Raw genomic sequence first — 14,702 nt, 5'->3', positions numbered from 1 at the left:
CCCACGACTTCCCGCCAAGCACATCGGATGGGGCTATTTTTACCCCGTGTCATAGGACACCGGTGGCTGGAAGGCCATCGTCTGTCTGTCCTTTGGTCCCTTCGAGTGACCCTGCGGCATTTCCCCAGCCCACCCCTGACCTGTTCCTGGCAGGCCTGCTCTCCTTTTGCACTATTCAGGGCTGCAGCTCAGGCCTTGCTGGGTCTAAGAAAGTCTGGCAGAGAATCCAGGTGGAGACCCGGGGGGTGGGGGTAGGGGCAACCCGAGCGAGGGCACCCCATGTGGGGGGCACACGCTCAGGGTTTAGAGCTGCTGGAGCATCCCCAGGATGGGGAAACCACCAGGACAATGGCAGAGACAACCTAGGGTGAATGTCAGAGAGAGATTCAGAGATATGACTCGGGAGAGGCTCGGTCCTCCAGAGGCCCTGAGACAGAGACTTGCAGTAATTCAGAGAAACAGGGAAAGAAAGATACCCAAAGGGGAGACCCAGAGAATCCCAGGGACAGAGACACAGTGGGCTGAGAGGTAATGAGAGAGAAGAGACCCAGAGAGACAAGACGCAGAGAGACCCAGACAGAGGGGAAAGACAGAGACCAAGAGAGACAAGAAAGAAACAGAGATAGAGATACAAGAATATAAGAAAGACGGAGATTCGGAGAGACCAAGACACAGAGACTGACGGGAATCCCCACAGATGACCCTAGAACGGCAAAGCTCAGGGATAAATGACCCATAGAGATACTCAGAGATAAAACCCCGAGATCAGAGATACAGAGAGACCCAAAGTGAAGACACAGCCAGACACAGAGACATACAAAAGAACGAGAGAGAGAGACAAAGAGATGGAAATTTGTGACTCGAACAGAGCGGCTCAGATACTCATAAAAACATAGACGAGAGACATACACGGAAACCCGGAGAGACGCAGGACAGAGATCTCAGGCGATGGAGAGACAGAGGGAAAGGAACCCCGAAGGCCAGGTGGACCCGGAGAAAGCGCAGCGCCGCGTCGCCTGGGGGTAAAGGGAGGGCGCCCCGGCAGAGGGCGCCCGGCCGCCCTCTGCCCCGCCGGGGTCACGGCGCCCCCTCCCCCGCGTCCTGGCCGCACGGCCGGGCTATTTTTACGCGTGGACACCGGACACCAGGCTGGGGCGGCGGCGGCGGCGGCGGCGGCCGAGGCGGGGCCGGGCCAGGTCGGGCGTCGGGGCCACACGTCCGTCCGCAGGTCGCCGGGGCTGCGCGCACCATGGAACCCGGGTGCCCGCAGCCGTGCGGCTGCTGCGAGCGAGTGGTGCTCAACGTGGCTGGGCTGCGCTTCGAGACCCGGGCACGCACGCTGGGCCGCTTCCCGGACACGCTGCTCGGGGACCCGGTACGCCGCAGACGTTTCTACGACGGCGCGCGCCGCGAGTACTTCTTCGACCGGCACCGGCCCAGCTTCGACGCGGTGCTCTATTACTACCAGTCGGGCGGGCGCCTGCGGCGGCCGGCGCACGTGCCGCTCGACGTCTTCCTGGAGGAGGTGGCCTTCTATGGGCTGGGCGCCGCGGCGCTAGCGCGCCTGCGCGAGGAGGAGGGCTGCCCCTTGCCATCGGAGCGCCCCCTGCCCCGTCGCGCCTTCGCGCGCCAGCTCTGGCTGCTCTTCGAGTTCCCCGAGAGTTCGCAGGCCGCGCGCGTGCTCGCCGTTGTCTCAGTGCTCGTCATCCTCGTCTCCATCGTCGTCTTCTGCCTCGAGACGCTGCCCGACTTCCGCGACGACCGCGACAACTCGGGGCTCGCCGCGGTGGCTGCAGCTGGCCCGGTGAGGGGGCGGGGCCTGCGTGTGGAGAGGCGGGATTTGGGAGGAGCTGGACGAGGTCCACGGGGTCCTGGCCAATCATAAAGTGGGGTAAGGGGCAATGGGAGGTGGGGCCTCTCAGGAAGGTGGGGCCTGGCTGTGGATAGGCAAGGCATTGGGGGCCTGGTTGGAAGACCTGACCAATCAAAGGTGGGCAAAGGCCTGTGAGAGGTGGGCAAGCCAGGGACGGCGCCAGACCTGGGAACCCTACATTAAATCCTGGGCTGGGGGCGGGAAAGGTGTAGCTTAATGGGGCGGGGCCTGAGGATCTACATAGGAGGACCTGCCTTTTCAGAAGGCGTGCGCTGAGGTAGGTGAGAAACCCGGCTTTTGGAGGGCAGGAGCACTGGAGGACAGGTGTATTAAGAAATCAAAACTGAGGGATAAGGAGAGACTGAAAAATTGGGGGTCTATACGGCTGGCAGTAACCAATGGGAAGGATGGGCTGGAGGTAGTGAGATCTGGGACCTGAAGAAAGCCGCCGAGGGAGCTGCAGATGGAGGGGTGGGGCCTGAGGATTGGGGCAAAAGGAATCCATCATAAAGAAAGTTGAGCTGAGGGCCGTGAGGGAAGGGGCCCGGGTTTTGGCATAAAGATAAGGTGTTTAACCATTATGGTCCAGGCTGGGTTTGGGGAGGGCAGGGCACAAGGGAGTGGGGCCAGGATGGGGACCCTCCCCATCTGGAAATTCAACTCTGGGGGTGGGATATTGGGAGGGAAGAGATTGAGCCCTACTCAAGCATTATTTCAGGAGGCCCTGCCAATGAAGGATCAGGGACCCTAAAGTCAGCCTTCCCTGGGGGTCCCGAGAAGGAGTGTACTACAGCTAGGTCACCGGGGTTCTGGGGGTAGCAGCTATTGACCAATTTGTAAAGAAGTAGTTGAATATTTAAACAGGAAATATGGCCATTCCAGTGCGTCCCAGCCCTGGTATGGTCCTCCCTGAACCCCTTCCTCTCTGCAGTTTCCAGCTCGGCTGAACGGCTCCAGCCCAGTGCATGGACCCCCACCTCGCTTGCCCTTCGATGACCCGTTCTTTGTGGTGGAGACATTGTGCATCTGTTGGTTCTCCTTCGAGCTGCTGGTGCGCCTGGCAGCCTGCCCAAGCAAGACAGCCTTCTTCAAGAACGTGATGAACCTCATCGACTTCGTGGCCATCCTGCCTTACTTTGTGGCACTGGGTACCGAGCTGGCCCGGCAGCGGGGGGTGGGCCAGCCAGCCATGTCACTGGCCATCCTGCGAGTCATCCGACTGGTACGTGTCTTCCGCATCTTCAAGCTGTCCCGGCACTCAAAGGGCCTGCAGATCTTGGGCCAGACCTTAAGAGCCTCCATGCGAGAGCTGGGCCTCCTCATCTTCTTCCTTTTCATTGGTGTGGTCCTCTTCTCCAGCGCAGTCTACTTTGCTGAGGCCGACCGGGCAGACTCCCATTTCACCAGCATCCCTGAGTCCTTCTGGTGGGCAGTGGTCACTATGACCACAGTTGGCTATGGAGACATGGCGCCCGTCACTGTGGGCGGCAAGATAGTGGGCTCTCTGTGCGCCATTGCCGGCGTGCTGACCATTTCCCTACCTGTGCCAGTCATTGTCTCCAACTTCAGCTACTTTTACCACCGGGAGACAGATGGCGAAGAGGCTGGGATGTACAGCCACGTGGACACGCAGCCCTGTTGCCCACTGGAGGGCAAGGTCAATGGGGGGTTTGTGGATCGAGAGGTTCCTGAGCTCCCACCTCCACTCCTCTGGGCTCCCCCTGGGAAACACATGGTCACCGAAGTGTGAGGACAGTTGAGGTCTGCAGAACCTCACATTTCCTTGGAGGGAGGGAGGGAGGGAAGGGAGGAAGGAAAGTTGGGGGGAGGGTGTTGGGTTTAGGAAGAACTAAGTTAAGTGGTAATGAGTTGGGGAACACTAAGTCTTATTGGGTCTTGAGTTGTGGATTGGTAGCTCCTGTGGGTACCTCCTGAGGTGACAGTGAATGGCAATGGGTTATGCTGATTTGAGGGGGGGGCTCCATCGGTTTGTATTGCATTGGGTTGTGTAAAGCTTGGGGTAGTGTGGAGATAGGTTTTGTCACATAATTTTGTGAGTTTCTTAGTTCCATGTTGGGTCGGGTTGGGTTACGAGTGTAGGTGAGTCTTGTCCAAGTGCATTATGCAGGATTCTGTGGTTTTATGAGTCCCCTAGGGCCATGTTGGATCAAGTAAGGTGGTCACCCACGGCACTGTTGGGACTGATTGTGTGTTCATGCATGGCACTATAGAGTTGGGTTGAGACACTGGAAACTGCGTGGCTTTGTGATTCTTCTAGGGCCATGTTATTTTAAGTTCTGTGAACTTGTGAGTCATGTAGAAATACGAAGAGTCATGTGATAGAATGTGAGCTTTCTAGGTCATATGAGGTTAAGTTGGGTTGGAATGTATGAGCATAGGAGTCTTTCAGGGTTCTGTTGCGTTGAACTGTGTAGAGTTATATGGCTAGAAGTTTGTCGGGGCTACAATGAGTTGAGTCGTAATGAGTTGTATAATCATGTGAACCTCGTAGGACCAGTTCAGTTGGGTCATACAACTGTTTGATTTGGGTTACATCAAGTTCCGTCCTTGAGTCCTGGAGGAACATTGGGTTGAGCTGGACTGTATGTACGAGCACCACAGGGCCATACTGGTTTGTTTTGCATTTAGTGGTAGCGCCAGGACCCAAGGATAACAGTGCTGGGAAGGAATCATGTGTCAAGGAGTGAATATGGTACGTGGACTCTAGGAGACCAACTGAACTGGCTTGCCCAGTGTCATCCCCATAAGGGGCAGGGCTAAGTTCTGTATTTGTAGATTCCGTTGGTCACACAGAAGGCTTCTGGGTGACCTTGGAAGATGTAGATGCCCCTTCCGTTTACCCCACACCTGCTTTGTTTTGCCATTCAAACCCCTTCTCTATCTGTCTTCCCATAGAGTTTTCCTTCCAGACATGGAGATCAGAGCCACAAGGGAAGGGGAAAGGGGGAGAAACTGTACTCTGTTTAGACATGATGGGGGGATAGAAACCCAAAGGAGGGGGACAGAGAGCTGGGGAGGGATAGAGACCCAGAGAAAGAAAGAGAAAGAAACCCCAAGAGGGGAAAAAGACCCAGAGAGAGGGGGAGACAGAGACCCATAGGGGGCAGGTATCAGGCACCCAGAGAGCAAGGGACAGAGACCCAGAGTTGGAAAGAGACCAGAGCACCCCAGAGAAAGAGAACCAAGAAAGAAAAAGGCAGAAAAAGTCAGTGCCCCTGAACCTGAGAGAGATGCACAGTGTATTCCATGGAATCACAAAGGGATCCCAAATCAGGATGCACCTCCCTACCCTCCCGCAGCTCAAGAAGTGTGTCAGACAAACTGCAGGGCCCACTTTATCTTCCTGGGGAGAAAGCAGTGTCTCAGAGCATGGGAGTGGCTTCCCAAGGTCGCGTGGCTTGTCCCCGGGGAGGGATGGGGGGCTGGACTTGTGGCCTGCTGCTTGACCCTACATGTCCCCATCAGCCTGCTGGTCTGCACAGGACTTCCCGAGTCTAACAGCCTCATTTCTGACAAATGAGGAAACTAAGGCTCGGGGGAGGTGGGGGGTTACCCAAGGTCAGAGGTCTTTCAGTACTAAAAGGGCATTTGGAGGAGAAAGAAGAGGAGGATGGTTACATCATTAACATATATAGGGCTGCCTGTGTGCCAGGTAACTTTCAAAGTACTTGTATTCATTATTAAAATCCACCCAGTGGTTTACAGAGAGTTGTTGTTGTTATTTTTAGCTAGGAAACCACCCCCCTTTCTTTTTTGGTCAAATGAAATCTCACTTAGGAGCACCAGTGTGAAGCATCAGAGGGTGTGAACTGGTTTGAGGAGTCTCTCTTGACAACTCAGAATGTGGCTAACAAATTCCGTTTGGAAACCCCTGATTTAATCCAACCACCTTTTTACACAGAGAGAAGAAGGTACAGATTGTGAGAAGTGTTTGATAAAGGTTGAAAATAATGTAACCTTTAAATAATATAACACTTCTCTCCAAAATGGAGAGAAAGGCACATTTGGAAAAGAAACGGAGACAGACAGACCCCCCTCACAGTGACAGACACAGGGCAGAGTCTGGGAGGCAGGCACAGAGCCCAGCACAGGGACCCAAAGAGGAAGAGACACGTGCAGAGAGGACAGAGATACCCAAGGGGAGGAGGGAGAGCAGGAGAGAAGAGGGCGGCGGTCTGGGAGGGGGTAAGAGACAGGAGGGAGGACAAAGACCCATAGAAGGGGGAAGAGACCAGAGAGGAGGGGCCAGAGATCCAGAGAAGAGAGAGGGACAGGGACCCAGACAGAGAGGAGAGGGATAGAGAGAGAGGGGGACAGAGACCCAAGGAGAGAGGGGGAGACGGAAACTGTTTCCCATTACTCTTTGAAAACTCACCCCTACTACCCCTTCAGAGACTGAAAGTTGCATAAAGTTCCTCTGGTAGGGCGTGGGGCATGTTGGGTGCTTAGGGGTATGGGAAGCATGACGAGGTCAGGGAAGTGACCTGAGTGGACACTCAAAGACTGAGAAGCGCCCCTCCTCCACCCCAATAAACAACTGCAGCAGCCTTCTGTGTGGCCTTGGCTCGGCTGGGGAGAGGTGAGGGGAACACCCTAATCCGGGGACACCCTTCCCGCCACCTTGCCATGCTATATTTAGGCTGAGGGAGGGGTACGGGATGACCCCCCCACCACCTCCACGAAGGCAGGTGTCGGCTTTCCTCCTGAAAATAGCTCCAGGGGAGGGGTGAAGCATTAAGTCTGTCCCGGGACTCCAACTCCTGTCTGATCTCCATCTGTCTTAAGGTCTCTCTTTCTCTGGGTCTCTTTCCCCCTTGTGGGGTTCTGTTCCCTTTTCTTAGCATGTCTGTCTCCTCTCTCTGCATCTGTGTCTTCTCTCTCTCTCCGGGTTTCTGTCTCCCTCTTTCTCTGGGAGTCTGTCCCCTTTTCCTCTCCATTTTTGTGCCTTTCCCCCACCTCCCTTCATCTGTCACTATTCACTTTCTTTCTCTAAGCAGGTCATTCTGTTGCCAAATCATATCTTTGTCTATCTCCGGGTCCTGGAATACCTTGAGTTGCTCTTATCTGAACTCAGGACAAGACCCTCTCCCCAGTCCCCACCCAGGAAATTCCAGCAGAGAGGACTTATGTGGGAGAGACCCCCCTCACCCAGCGTCTCCCCGGGGCCTCGGGCCTTATCACTTCCCGAGCCCAGCTGGTTAATGTCTGGCCTGGAGCTCCCGGGAGAGTTGGGGATGAGAGCAGAGGGTGGGAATCTGCCCGGGGATTGACATTTCACTGGCAAAAGAACGCAAAGGAATCTCAGGCCCAGACTCCTGGGTCTGAGGGAGGAGGCAGCTGGAGCTGAGCAAGAAGGGGCTGGGGGTCCAGACTCCTGAGTCTGAAGGAGGAGGGAACTGCGCGGGCCCAGACTCCGGAGTCTGCGGGAGGAGGGGTCTGGGGGACCTGGACTCCTGGATCCGGGGGAGAAGGGGGCTGGGGACCCGGACTCCTGGGTCTGAGGGAGGGGTGGGTGCTGGCGCCTGGCTTCCTGGGACTGAGGCGGGCGGAGGGCTGAGCTAGCCAGGCCGGGCTTCCGAGGTCTCTGCACGTGTGTGGAAGGCGGGATTCCCCCGGCCCCTCCTCCGCCGTCGGGCGCCGCCCCGCCCCCGCCCCCGACCCTGGCCCTCGGGAGCTTGTGCCGCGAGGAGCCGGTGGGCGACCGGGCGTCCCTGCAGCCAGCGAGCAGGAGGAGGAGCCGCCGCCGCGCCAGGGGCAGCCGGGGGAGCCGAGGAGTGCGCCCCAGGTAAGAGCCTCCGCGCCTCCTCCCCCGGGATTCCGGCGTCCGGGTCGCCCTGCCCCCGGGTAGGGAGGGACGGGGGCGGGGCCTGCGGGGGCGGGGCCTGGCGGAGGAAACTGAGGCAGGAGGGCAGTGTCCCAGAGGGACAGCCCGTGACCCCCAGCGGGGTCTCAGGAGTCCGCACCACCTGGCTAAACCTTCTGGGGGAGGGGGGCCGGGGAGTCCGTATATCTGAGTACCTGGGAAGGAGCTTGAACTCCAACAAAACTCCAGGGTCTGAAGGAGGAGGGCACTGGGGGTCGGACTCCTGGGTTTGAAGGAAGAGGGATTTGGGGGCCTGGACTCCCGCATCTGAGGGAGGGAGCTGGGGACCTGAGTTCCTGAAAGAGGAGGCAGCTGTGGCCGGGGCTCTTGGGTCTGAGTGAGGAGGGGGCAGCTAGGGCCCAGGACTGCAGATCTGAGGCAGGAGGCAGCTGGGAACCTACACTCTGGGTTCTGGTTGGGTCAACATGTTCCCCTCTTCACAATTCCCCCTTCCCATTTCCCCATCTCCCAGCCAGGGCAGGCGGCCACGCCAGGTATGTGCAATAGACGTCTTGGACGGGCCCTGGCCTGTCCTGTGAGGAGAGAACATTCCAGGAAGCAGCCTCGGGGACCCGGGGCTTCTTAGGTGTGGGCCCTCAGGGACCCGGGTGTCCAGGCCAGCCCTGCCCCCGCCCTGTCTGAGAGATGAATGGGCTGAGGAGGATGTAATCTTTTCCAGCCTCCTTCATCCTCAGCGTCTCCCCTCCCCTCTCCTCCCCCCATCTGCTTTCCATCCAGGAGCCATCACCTGGGCAGGGGGATGCAGCCTTGACTCTTGGTCCCTTACACTTTAAAAAGAACACTTTTAGAGAAGGGGAGTGTTCAGGCCACCTCCTCCACCTGCCTCTATAACCTACCTGTTCCCTTCCTCCGCTAGGTGGTTGCCCCCTCCCTCTCCTGAGATGTCAGGAAGGAGGGGGCCACCTGCGTCCCCCACAGGGGCCCCCCGGAGCCTGGGGGCCCCCAACCCCGGAGCTCGGAGGCGGAGGAGGTGCTGACAGGTCTGGTAACCACCCACTTCTAATCAGTCCTCTCCAGGCCATCCTGTCCCAGAATCCACAGGCTTCCAGAATGTTCTAGAGAGACTGCAATATGCACACCCCTGCCAGTGTCTCCCAGCCCTGGGCCAATTTCATGGACAGGGAAACTGAAGCCCCACCTGAGAGGAAGTGTCTTGCCTTCACAGTGGCAGTTTTAAGCTGAACTTGGGTCTCCCTAGGATTCCAGAACATGACCTTTCTCAGAATTTTGGAAACTCAAACCTCCTCCAGACTGCAGGGCTTAGGGTTCCTTGGGGTTGTAGAGGCAGGATGGCAGAGTGGAGTTGCTGGGACAGGGTTCAAGTTCCACTTCTGGCATTTGCTGGCTGTGTGACCTGGTGCAAGTCACTAACCTCTCTGAGCCTGTATTTCCCCATTTGTTGGCTATTAATAGTAATCATAGTAGACTAATTATGATTAATCTAGAAGTTGAGCATTATCGAAGCCCTAGAATATAGGGTCCCCCGAAGTTCTAGAACAAGTGCCAGAACCGCCTCCCTGTGGTTCTGGCACACAAAAGTTCCCATCGGCCCCCCCACTAAGTTATTATCCTTCTCTCTAATTCCAGCTTCCCTCTCTCTATCCTCAGGTGCTCAGCGAGATGCTCCCCCACCCCTCAGGCTCCCTCCCCATCCTCCTACTTTTCCTCCTCCCCAGTGTCCCAATGGAGCCCCACGCCTCACCCTCACCCCTGCCCCCATTTCCAGTCCCTGAGTGGGACCTCTTGTCCCCCCGAGTAGCCCTGTCCAGGGGTACCCCCGCTGGGCCCCCTCTGCTCTTCCTGCTGGAGGCTGGAGCCTTTGGGGAGCCAACTGGCAGCCCGGCCAACCGCACTCGGCGGGGGGTGAGTGAGACAGCACCAGCGAGTCGCCGCGGAGAGCTGGCTGTGTGTGACGCAGTCAGCGGCTGGGTGACAGACCGCCGGACTGCTGTGGACCTGCGTGGGCGCGAGGTGGAGGTGCTGGGCGAGGTGCCTGCGGCTGGTGGCAGTCCCCTTCGCCAGTACTTCTTTGAAACCCGCTGCAAGGCTGACAGCGCTGGGGAAGGTGGCCCCGGTGGGGGTGGAGGAGGCTGCCGGGGTGTGGACCGGAGGCACTGGGTGTCTGAGTGTAAGGCCAAGCAGTCCTACGTGCGGGCATTGACTACCGATGCCCAGGGCCGTGTGGGCTGGCGATGGATTCGAATTGACACTGCCTGTGTCTGCACGCTCCTCAGCCGGAATGGCCGGGCCTGAGGCCCATGCCTGGGAACTGGGCAGGTAGAGGAAGAAGAGAGCTGGATGCTGAAAGACCTCAGGGGTGGCCTGGCTGCTCTAGGCCTCAGTTTGGGAACTCGTCAAATGGTCACAAAAATCACAGCTCTCCGATTTTGAGAGCTCCATCTGGGCAAGAAAGACAGATGGTGAAACCAAATGGGGGTTTTGAAGGATGAATAGGAGTTCTCTTGGATGAACTTGAGGGTAATAATGATGATGATGATGATAGCCAATATTTTCTGAGTGCCTACTGTTTATGAGCTCTAATACACATCTTGTCAGATCAGCTCTGGTGGATTTGACCATTGGAGGCCCTCAGCTTCTAAGTTGCTGACCATGCGATCTCAGAGGACATCACCTTGCCCACCCTGGAGAGAGTGACAAGGAGGGGATATGTCAAGAAGTGTGTGTGGGAGCATAAAAACTGGAACATGTAGGCAGCTAGTTGGGAGCTGGGGTTCAAATGAGAAATCTTACTTAGTCAGATAGGGCAAGTGTTGGCTTAGATATTCTGTTTTGAGGTAGCGAGCTACCTATCACAGCAGGAGCACAAGCAAGGTTGAATGACAGGAGGTCAGGATGCTTGACAGTTTGGCCTTGGTGGGGAGTTGGAATCAGGTTTCTACCCCTCTTCCCTTTCCCAACCTTTACCCTATACTAGTAAAGAAATAGACCTTACCATTGTCCAGCTTGAGTAGAGCATGAGGTTTTGACCAACTGGCCTGTCCCCTGGCTGGGATCAGGGGTGATTTGGACCCTGATCATCCTAGAATGAGCCAGGAAAATCCAACAGGAGAAGCGGCCCCAGAAGCCTGAATGAGGGGGTCAGTGGCACCCTGGGCCAGGCTGCAGAAGGCAGCCTCAGTTTTCCCTGTCTGAAGAACGGGTTGGTGGGATGAGATAATGGGGGCTGAGGAGGCAGAGGCTTTGACCAAAAGGGCTTTAAAGTGAGGAAGTGACAAGTCAGGGATAGACCCCACACCCTCAGGACACCCCTTCATATATTACCATTCCATAGCCACATGCAAACACAGACACACACTTTTGCCCTTGTTTCTGCATCTCTGTGTTCTGGGTCTGTGGTTCCCGCTCTCTTTTCTGCCGCCTCCTTTGTTGTCTCTCTGTCTAAATTCCTGTCCCACCATCTCTGGGTCAGTAGCTCTCTTTCTGTCCCTGTTTCTCACTCACTGTCTCACCCATTCCTGTGTGTGTTTCTTTCTCATTCAGCAAAGCTCTTTCCACACCCCCCTCTTTATTGCTAAGTATTTCCCCGTGGGTGCCTCCCTCTTCTCCCACACCCATACCCAGGTGGAAGTTTTCAACCAAATCAAAGGCAGGCAGGACAGAAGCCGAAGCTGATGCTGAGCCCTTCAGCACACACAGGGAGGGAGGGAGAGCCCTGGGGAAGTCTGGAAATCGTTACCCAGCCCCTCACCCCTACCCTCTGCTGCCGAGGTGGGCTGTCCTGGCAGAGGGAGGCGGTGGCCAAGAGGGCCTGGACCCTATAGGAAAGAGGGATGTTTCTCATGAATGCCCTGATGCTCTGAGTAGCTCTGCCCTCCTCTCCCTCTGTTCCTCTATTTTTGGGTCTCTGACCACCCCCCGCCCCAGGTCTCTGTGCCCCTCTCTCTGCTGCTCCCTCTCTGGGTCTCTGGGTCTCAAACTCTCTGAACTCTGTACTTCTATTGCTCTCCCCCGCACTTTCTGCCCTCCTCTCCCTCTGGGTCTCCGTCCCCCCCCCCATTTCTCTGAGTTTTTGTGCCCCTTTTGGGGTCTCTGTACTCTCTCAAAATCCTCCTCTCTCCTGCCTGGGTGTCTTTCTCACTCCATCCATCTGCACGCCTGCAGGCCCTTCATTGGCTGGGTTTAGGGTGGGCGGGTTCTGTCACCCGGGGCAACAGCAACAACGAGCCGGCTCCTGCTAGGCTACGGGGCGGGGGTGGGACCATGGCGGGTCGGACCCTAGCTCGGCGCTACGGTCCCCCACGGTCCCCCATCTCTGGGACCAAGGTGCCTGGATCCCAGCCCAGCTGGCATCTCACCAGCAGTGGCGTCGCCCACCACTGTATCCCGCCCGTGCCCTTTCCCCCGCCCACTGTGCAGGTGAGAGGACCCTAGGCTCTTAGCCAAGAGGAGACTGGGGGCCCAGACTGAAGGAGGGGCCTGTGGATCCAGACACCTGCTGAGAGAAAAGGGGATTCCGGGCTTAGAGTTCTGTCTGACAGAAGGAGGAGGGTTCCAGGGACTGGGTCTGAGAGAGGAGGGGTCAGGGAACCTGGATGCCTGGAACGGGCGGTAGGAAAGGGCTGGGGACTGACTGGGAAGGATCAGGGCTTGCGGACGAGACTCCTGAGTCCTTTTAGCTGACGTCCTGCACCTTCTCCTCAGTCCACGGTCGCGGAGCCCCTGCTCCTGGCCGCAAAGCAGGATTTGCATATTTGGGCTTTCGACGAGGTCACCAACAGATGGGAGACAACCTCGGGCTCGGCTCACGTGCCCAAGACCCACGGCGGGCCCTACGCGCAGCCCAAGGCCCCAGAACCTGCGGACCGCACGCGGATTGTGGGGATCAAGGATGTAGCGGAAAAAGTAAGGTTCTGGGATGCCCAGGTCCGCGGGAGACAGGGCTGGGGACCGCACTGGAGTCCCGTGCACCCTCATGTTGTGTCCCCGCGTCGTCTTCTTGCAGCTCAGACACCGCGGCTGGCGCCTCCCTCTGATCACAAAGCACCAGTGCAGTGAGACGAGGGCGCAGTACACCGGCTGGCCCAGCCTGGACCGGGGCGCCACCTCCTTCATCGGGCCCCAGCCCCTGGAGCTTGCGGACCACAACCGAGGGGGCCCTTCCCAGGTAGCGGAGAAGACCGCAGTGGCAGGACCTGGCAGAGCTTTGAGACCCTGGGGCGGGGTCTGAGGGAATTTTGAGTCTGGGGTCTAAAGAGTGGGACAGAATCTGGAGGTTACATTGAGTGGGGAAGGGGCTTAGGCCTTTTGAGGCGGAGCCAGGAGGAGGAGGGGACTGGAAACCCGAAATCCCAGCTCTGAGGCTGGGGCCACAGCTAGTAAATCCTGGGGCGGGCCTAGGAGGCGGTTCTGAGGCTGTGGGCGGAGCTAGGTAGCCTAATGTACGTGTGGGCGGAGCTTGAATATTCTGAGGCCGGTCTGGGGCGGAAGGCGGGGCTGGCTTCCCCTGTTAGGGTGGTGTTAAGGAGTAACAGTCGCCCGAGGCGCAGCTGAATTCCAGGGGCGGGACCGAGAAGGTTTGAATCTAGGGGAGGAGCAGGGAAGGTTTTTTAGTGACTGGGTGCTTGGCTTTGTGTCCGATGACGGGCAGAAAGTATTTGGATTTTGGAGGTGAGGCTAGTAACGGTTCTGATTTGGGGAGCGAAGCTGAAGTGCACTGGCCAGGAAGGATTCTGATTCTGGGGGCGGGTGTCGGCCTGGTTCAGAGGCGCTGTTGAGGCCAAAGGAAGAGGAATTCCGTCTGGGACAAAGGGCATGAAAAAGGGTATGAAACCTTTCTTGCTCATCCCTCCTCCCGCAATCCTCCTCAGGCTCTAATCCCCTGGACGAAGAACCCCGAGCTGGCCGGCCGGCCTTTCACTATTTCTGACCAGGGCATCCTGGACCGCCATCAGCTCTATCTGACCACTTCGGCCCGGGACTTCCAGGCCTATTCGAAGTGAGCCTGGGTCCTCCCTTGGCACCGACCCCCTGCACAGCCCCCGCATAGGCTGGTGGGACGCTGAGCCCCCCGGTGTTGGGTCCCCGTCTCTGACTCAGTAGTCTCGGCCTTCAGCTCCTGCACGCGCAGTAATCAGAAGTTCAGACCCAGCCCCTACCTTTTTTAGCGCCCTGGTACACTTAGTGTCAACTCTCAGGAACGGGAAGCCTGCAAACGGCCCAAGAAGGCGCTCTGGATCTGGGGACGTGGCCCTGAGGGTCTAGGGCGGGCTTCCTTTGGTATTTGAGTCCCCCAGATAACTCGTTTCTAAGGATGCGAAAAGTCCCAGATTCCAGGCCCTTAAATACCTCGAGGACCCAGGAATCCAGGCTAGGACTCCCCAGTCTCATGCTTCCTAAAGGGTCCCTGACTCCTACAAATGTGTCCTCGAGGATCTATCTAGCTGTGCCCTCCCCATCGTGCCTCCACCCCAAACCCCGACAGGAAGGAGTTGTCAGGCTACCCTCGCAAGGACTCGATGACCTCCTGGAGCTTCGGGGAGACGCCCCAGGCCTGGGGCCCCGGCCCGAAACAGCCGCCCGGTCCGTGCTCCTCTCGGCCACTCCGGCCGCCGAAAATCCGCGTGGCCCGCGCCCGTCCGGTGATGCCAGTCGTGCCGCACCGCGGGGCGCTGTCTCTGGCTCAAGAATCCTACAGCCCCCCGCTGCACCCACTCCGCCGGCTCGACCGTTTCTGCCCGCTGGAGCCGCCCTGGGGCGGCCCCCACTGGAAACCCGAGTCAGAGACATCTACAGCGTGCCGAAAGCCTACAGCTCCGAGAACTTCAACTACGGCAGCTTAAAGCCGGCGCTGGCCTGAGTCAGACGGGCCAGCCCCGCCCTGGACACGCCCCCCAAGCGGGGGCGGGGCTGAGCCTGGAAGACTGGGACTAGGGGTACACTGGGTGGGGCTAAGACGGGACCCCC

At 57.9% G+C, this 14,702-nt stretch overlaps 3 protein-coding genes across 3 annotated transcripts; all 3 read left to right on the top strand.

The window, feature by feature from the left end:
- The first annotated feature begins 1,118 nt into the window (after positions 1-1,118).
- Positions 1,119-5,598, top strand: KCNA7 (potassium voltage-gated channel subfamily A member 7). The gene is made up of 2 exons (XM_004271059.3): positions 1,119-1,804; positions 2,805-5,598. Exons 1-2 carry the CDS (start codon positions 1,250-1,252, stop codon positions 3,621-3,623), a joined length of 1,374 nt encoding a protein of 457 aa, XP_004271107.1. The 5' UTR covers positions 1,119-1,249; the 3' UTR covers positions 3,624-5,598.
- Positions 5,599-9,398: 3,800 nt separating this feature from the next.
- NTF4 (neurotrophin 4) lies at positions 9,399-10,338 on the top strand. Its single transcript, XM_004271060.4, has one exon. It carries the CDS (start codon positions 9,399-9,401, stop codon positions 10,029-10,031), a length of 633 nt encoding a protein of 210 aa, XP_004271108.1. The 3' UTR covers positions 10,032-10,338.
- A 1,041-nt stretch (positions 10,339-11,379) lies between these two features.
- On the top strand, positions 11,380-14,647 carry LOC101288819 (uncharacterized). The gene is given in 6 exon segments (XM_049703618.1): positions 11,380-12,155; positions 12,441-12,641; positions 12,742-12,903; positions 13,607-13,734; positions 14,221-14,512; positions 14,515-14,647. Coding segments are annotated over 6 exon segments (1,020 nt in total). The 5' UTR covers positions 11,380-11,999; the 3' UTR covers positions 14,596-14,647.
- The last annotated feature ends 55 nt before the right edge of the window (positions 14,648-14,702 follow it).

The sequence above is a fragment of the Orcinus orca genome, chromosome 20, assembly GCF_937001465.1.
Source record: "Orcinus orca chromosome 20, mOrcOrc1.1, whole genome shotgun sequence".
Classification (NCBI taxonomy): domain Eukaryota; kingdom Metazoa; phylum Chordata; class Mammalia; order Artiodactyla; family Delphinidae; genus Orcinus; species Orcinus orca.
The sequence above is the reverse complement of the archived record's forward strand: the minus strand, read 5'-3'. Positions and strand labels throughout refer to the sequence as shown.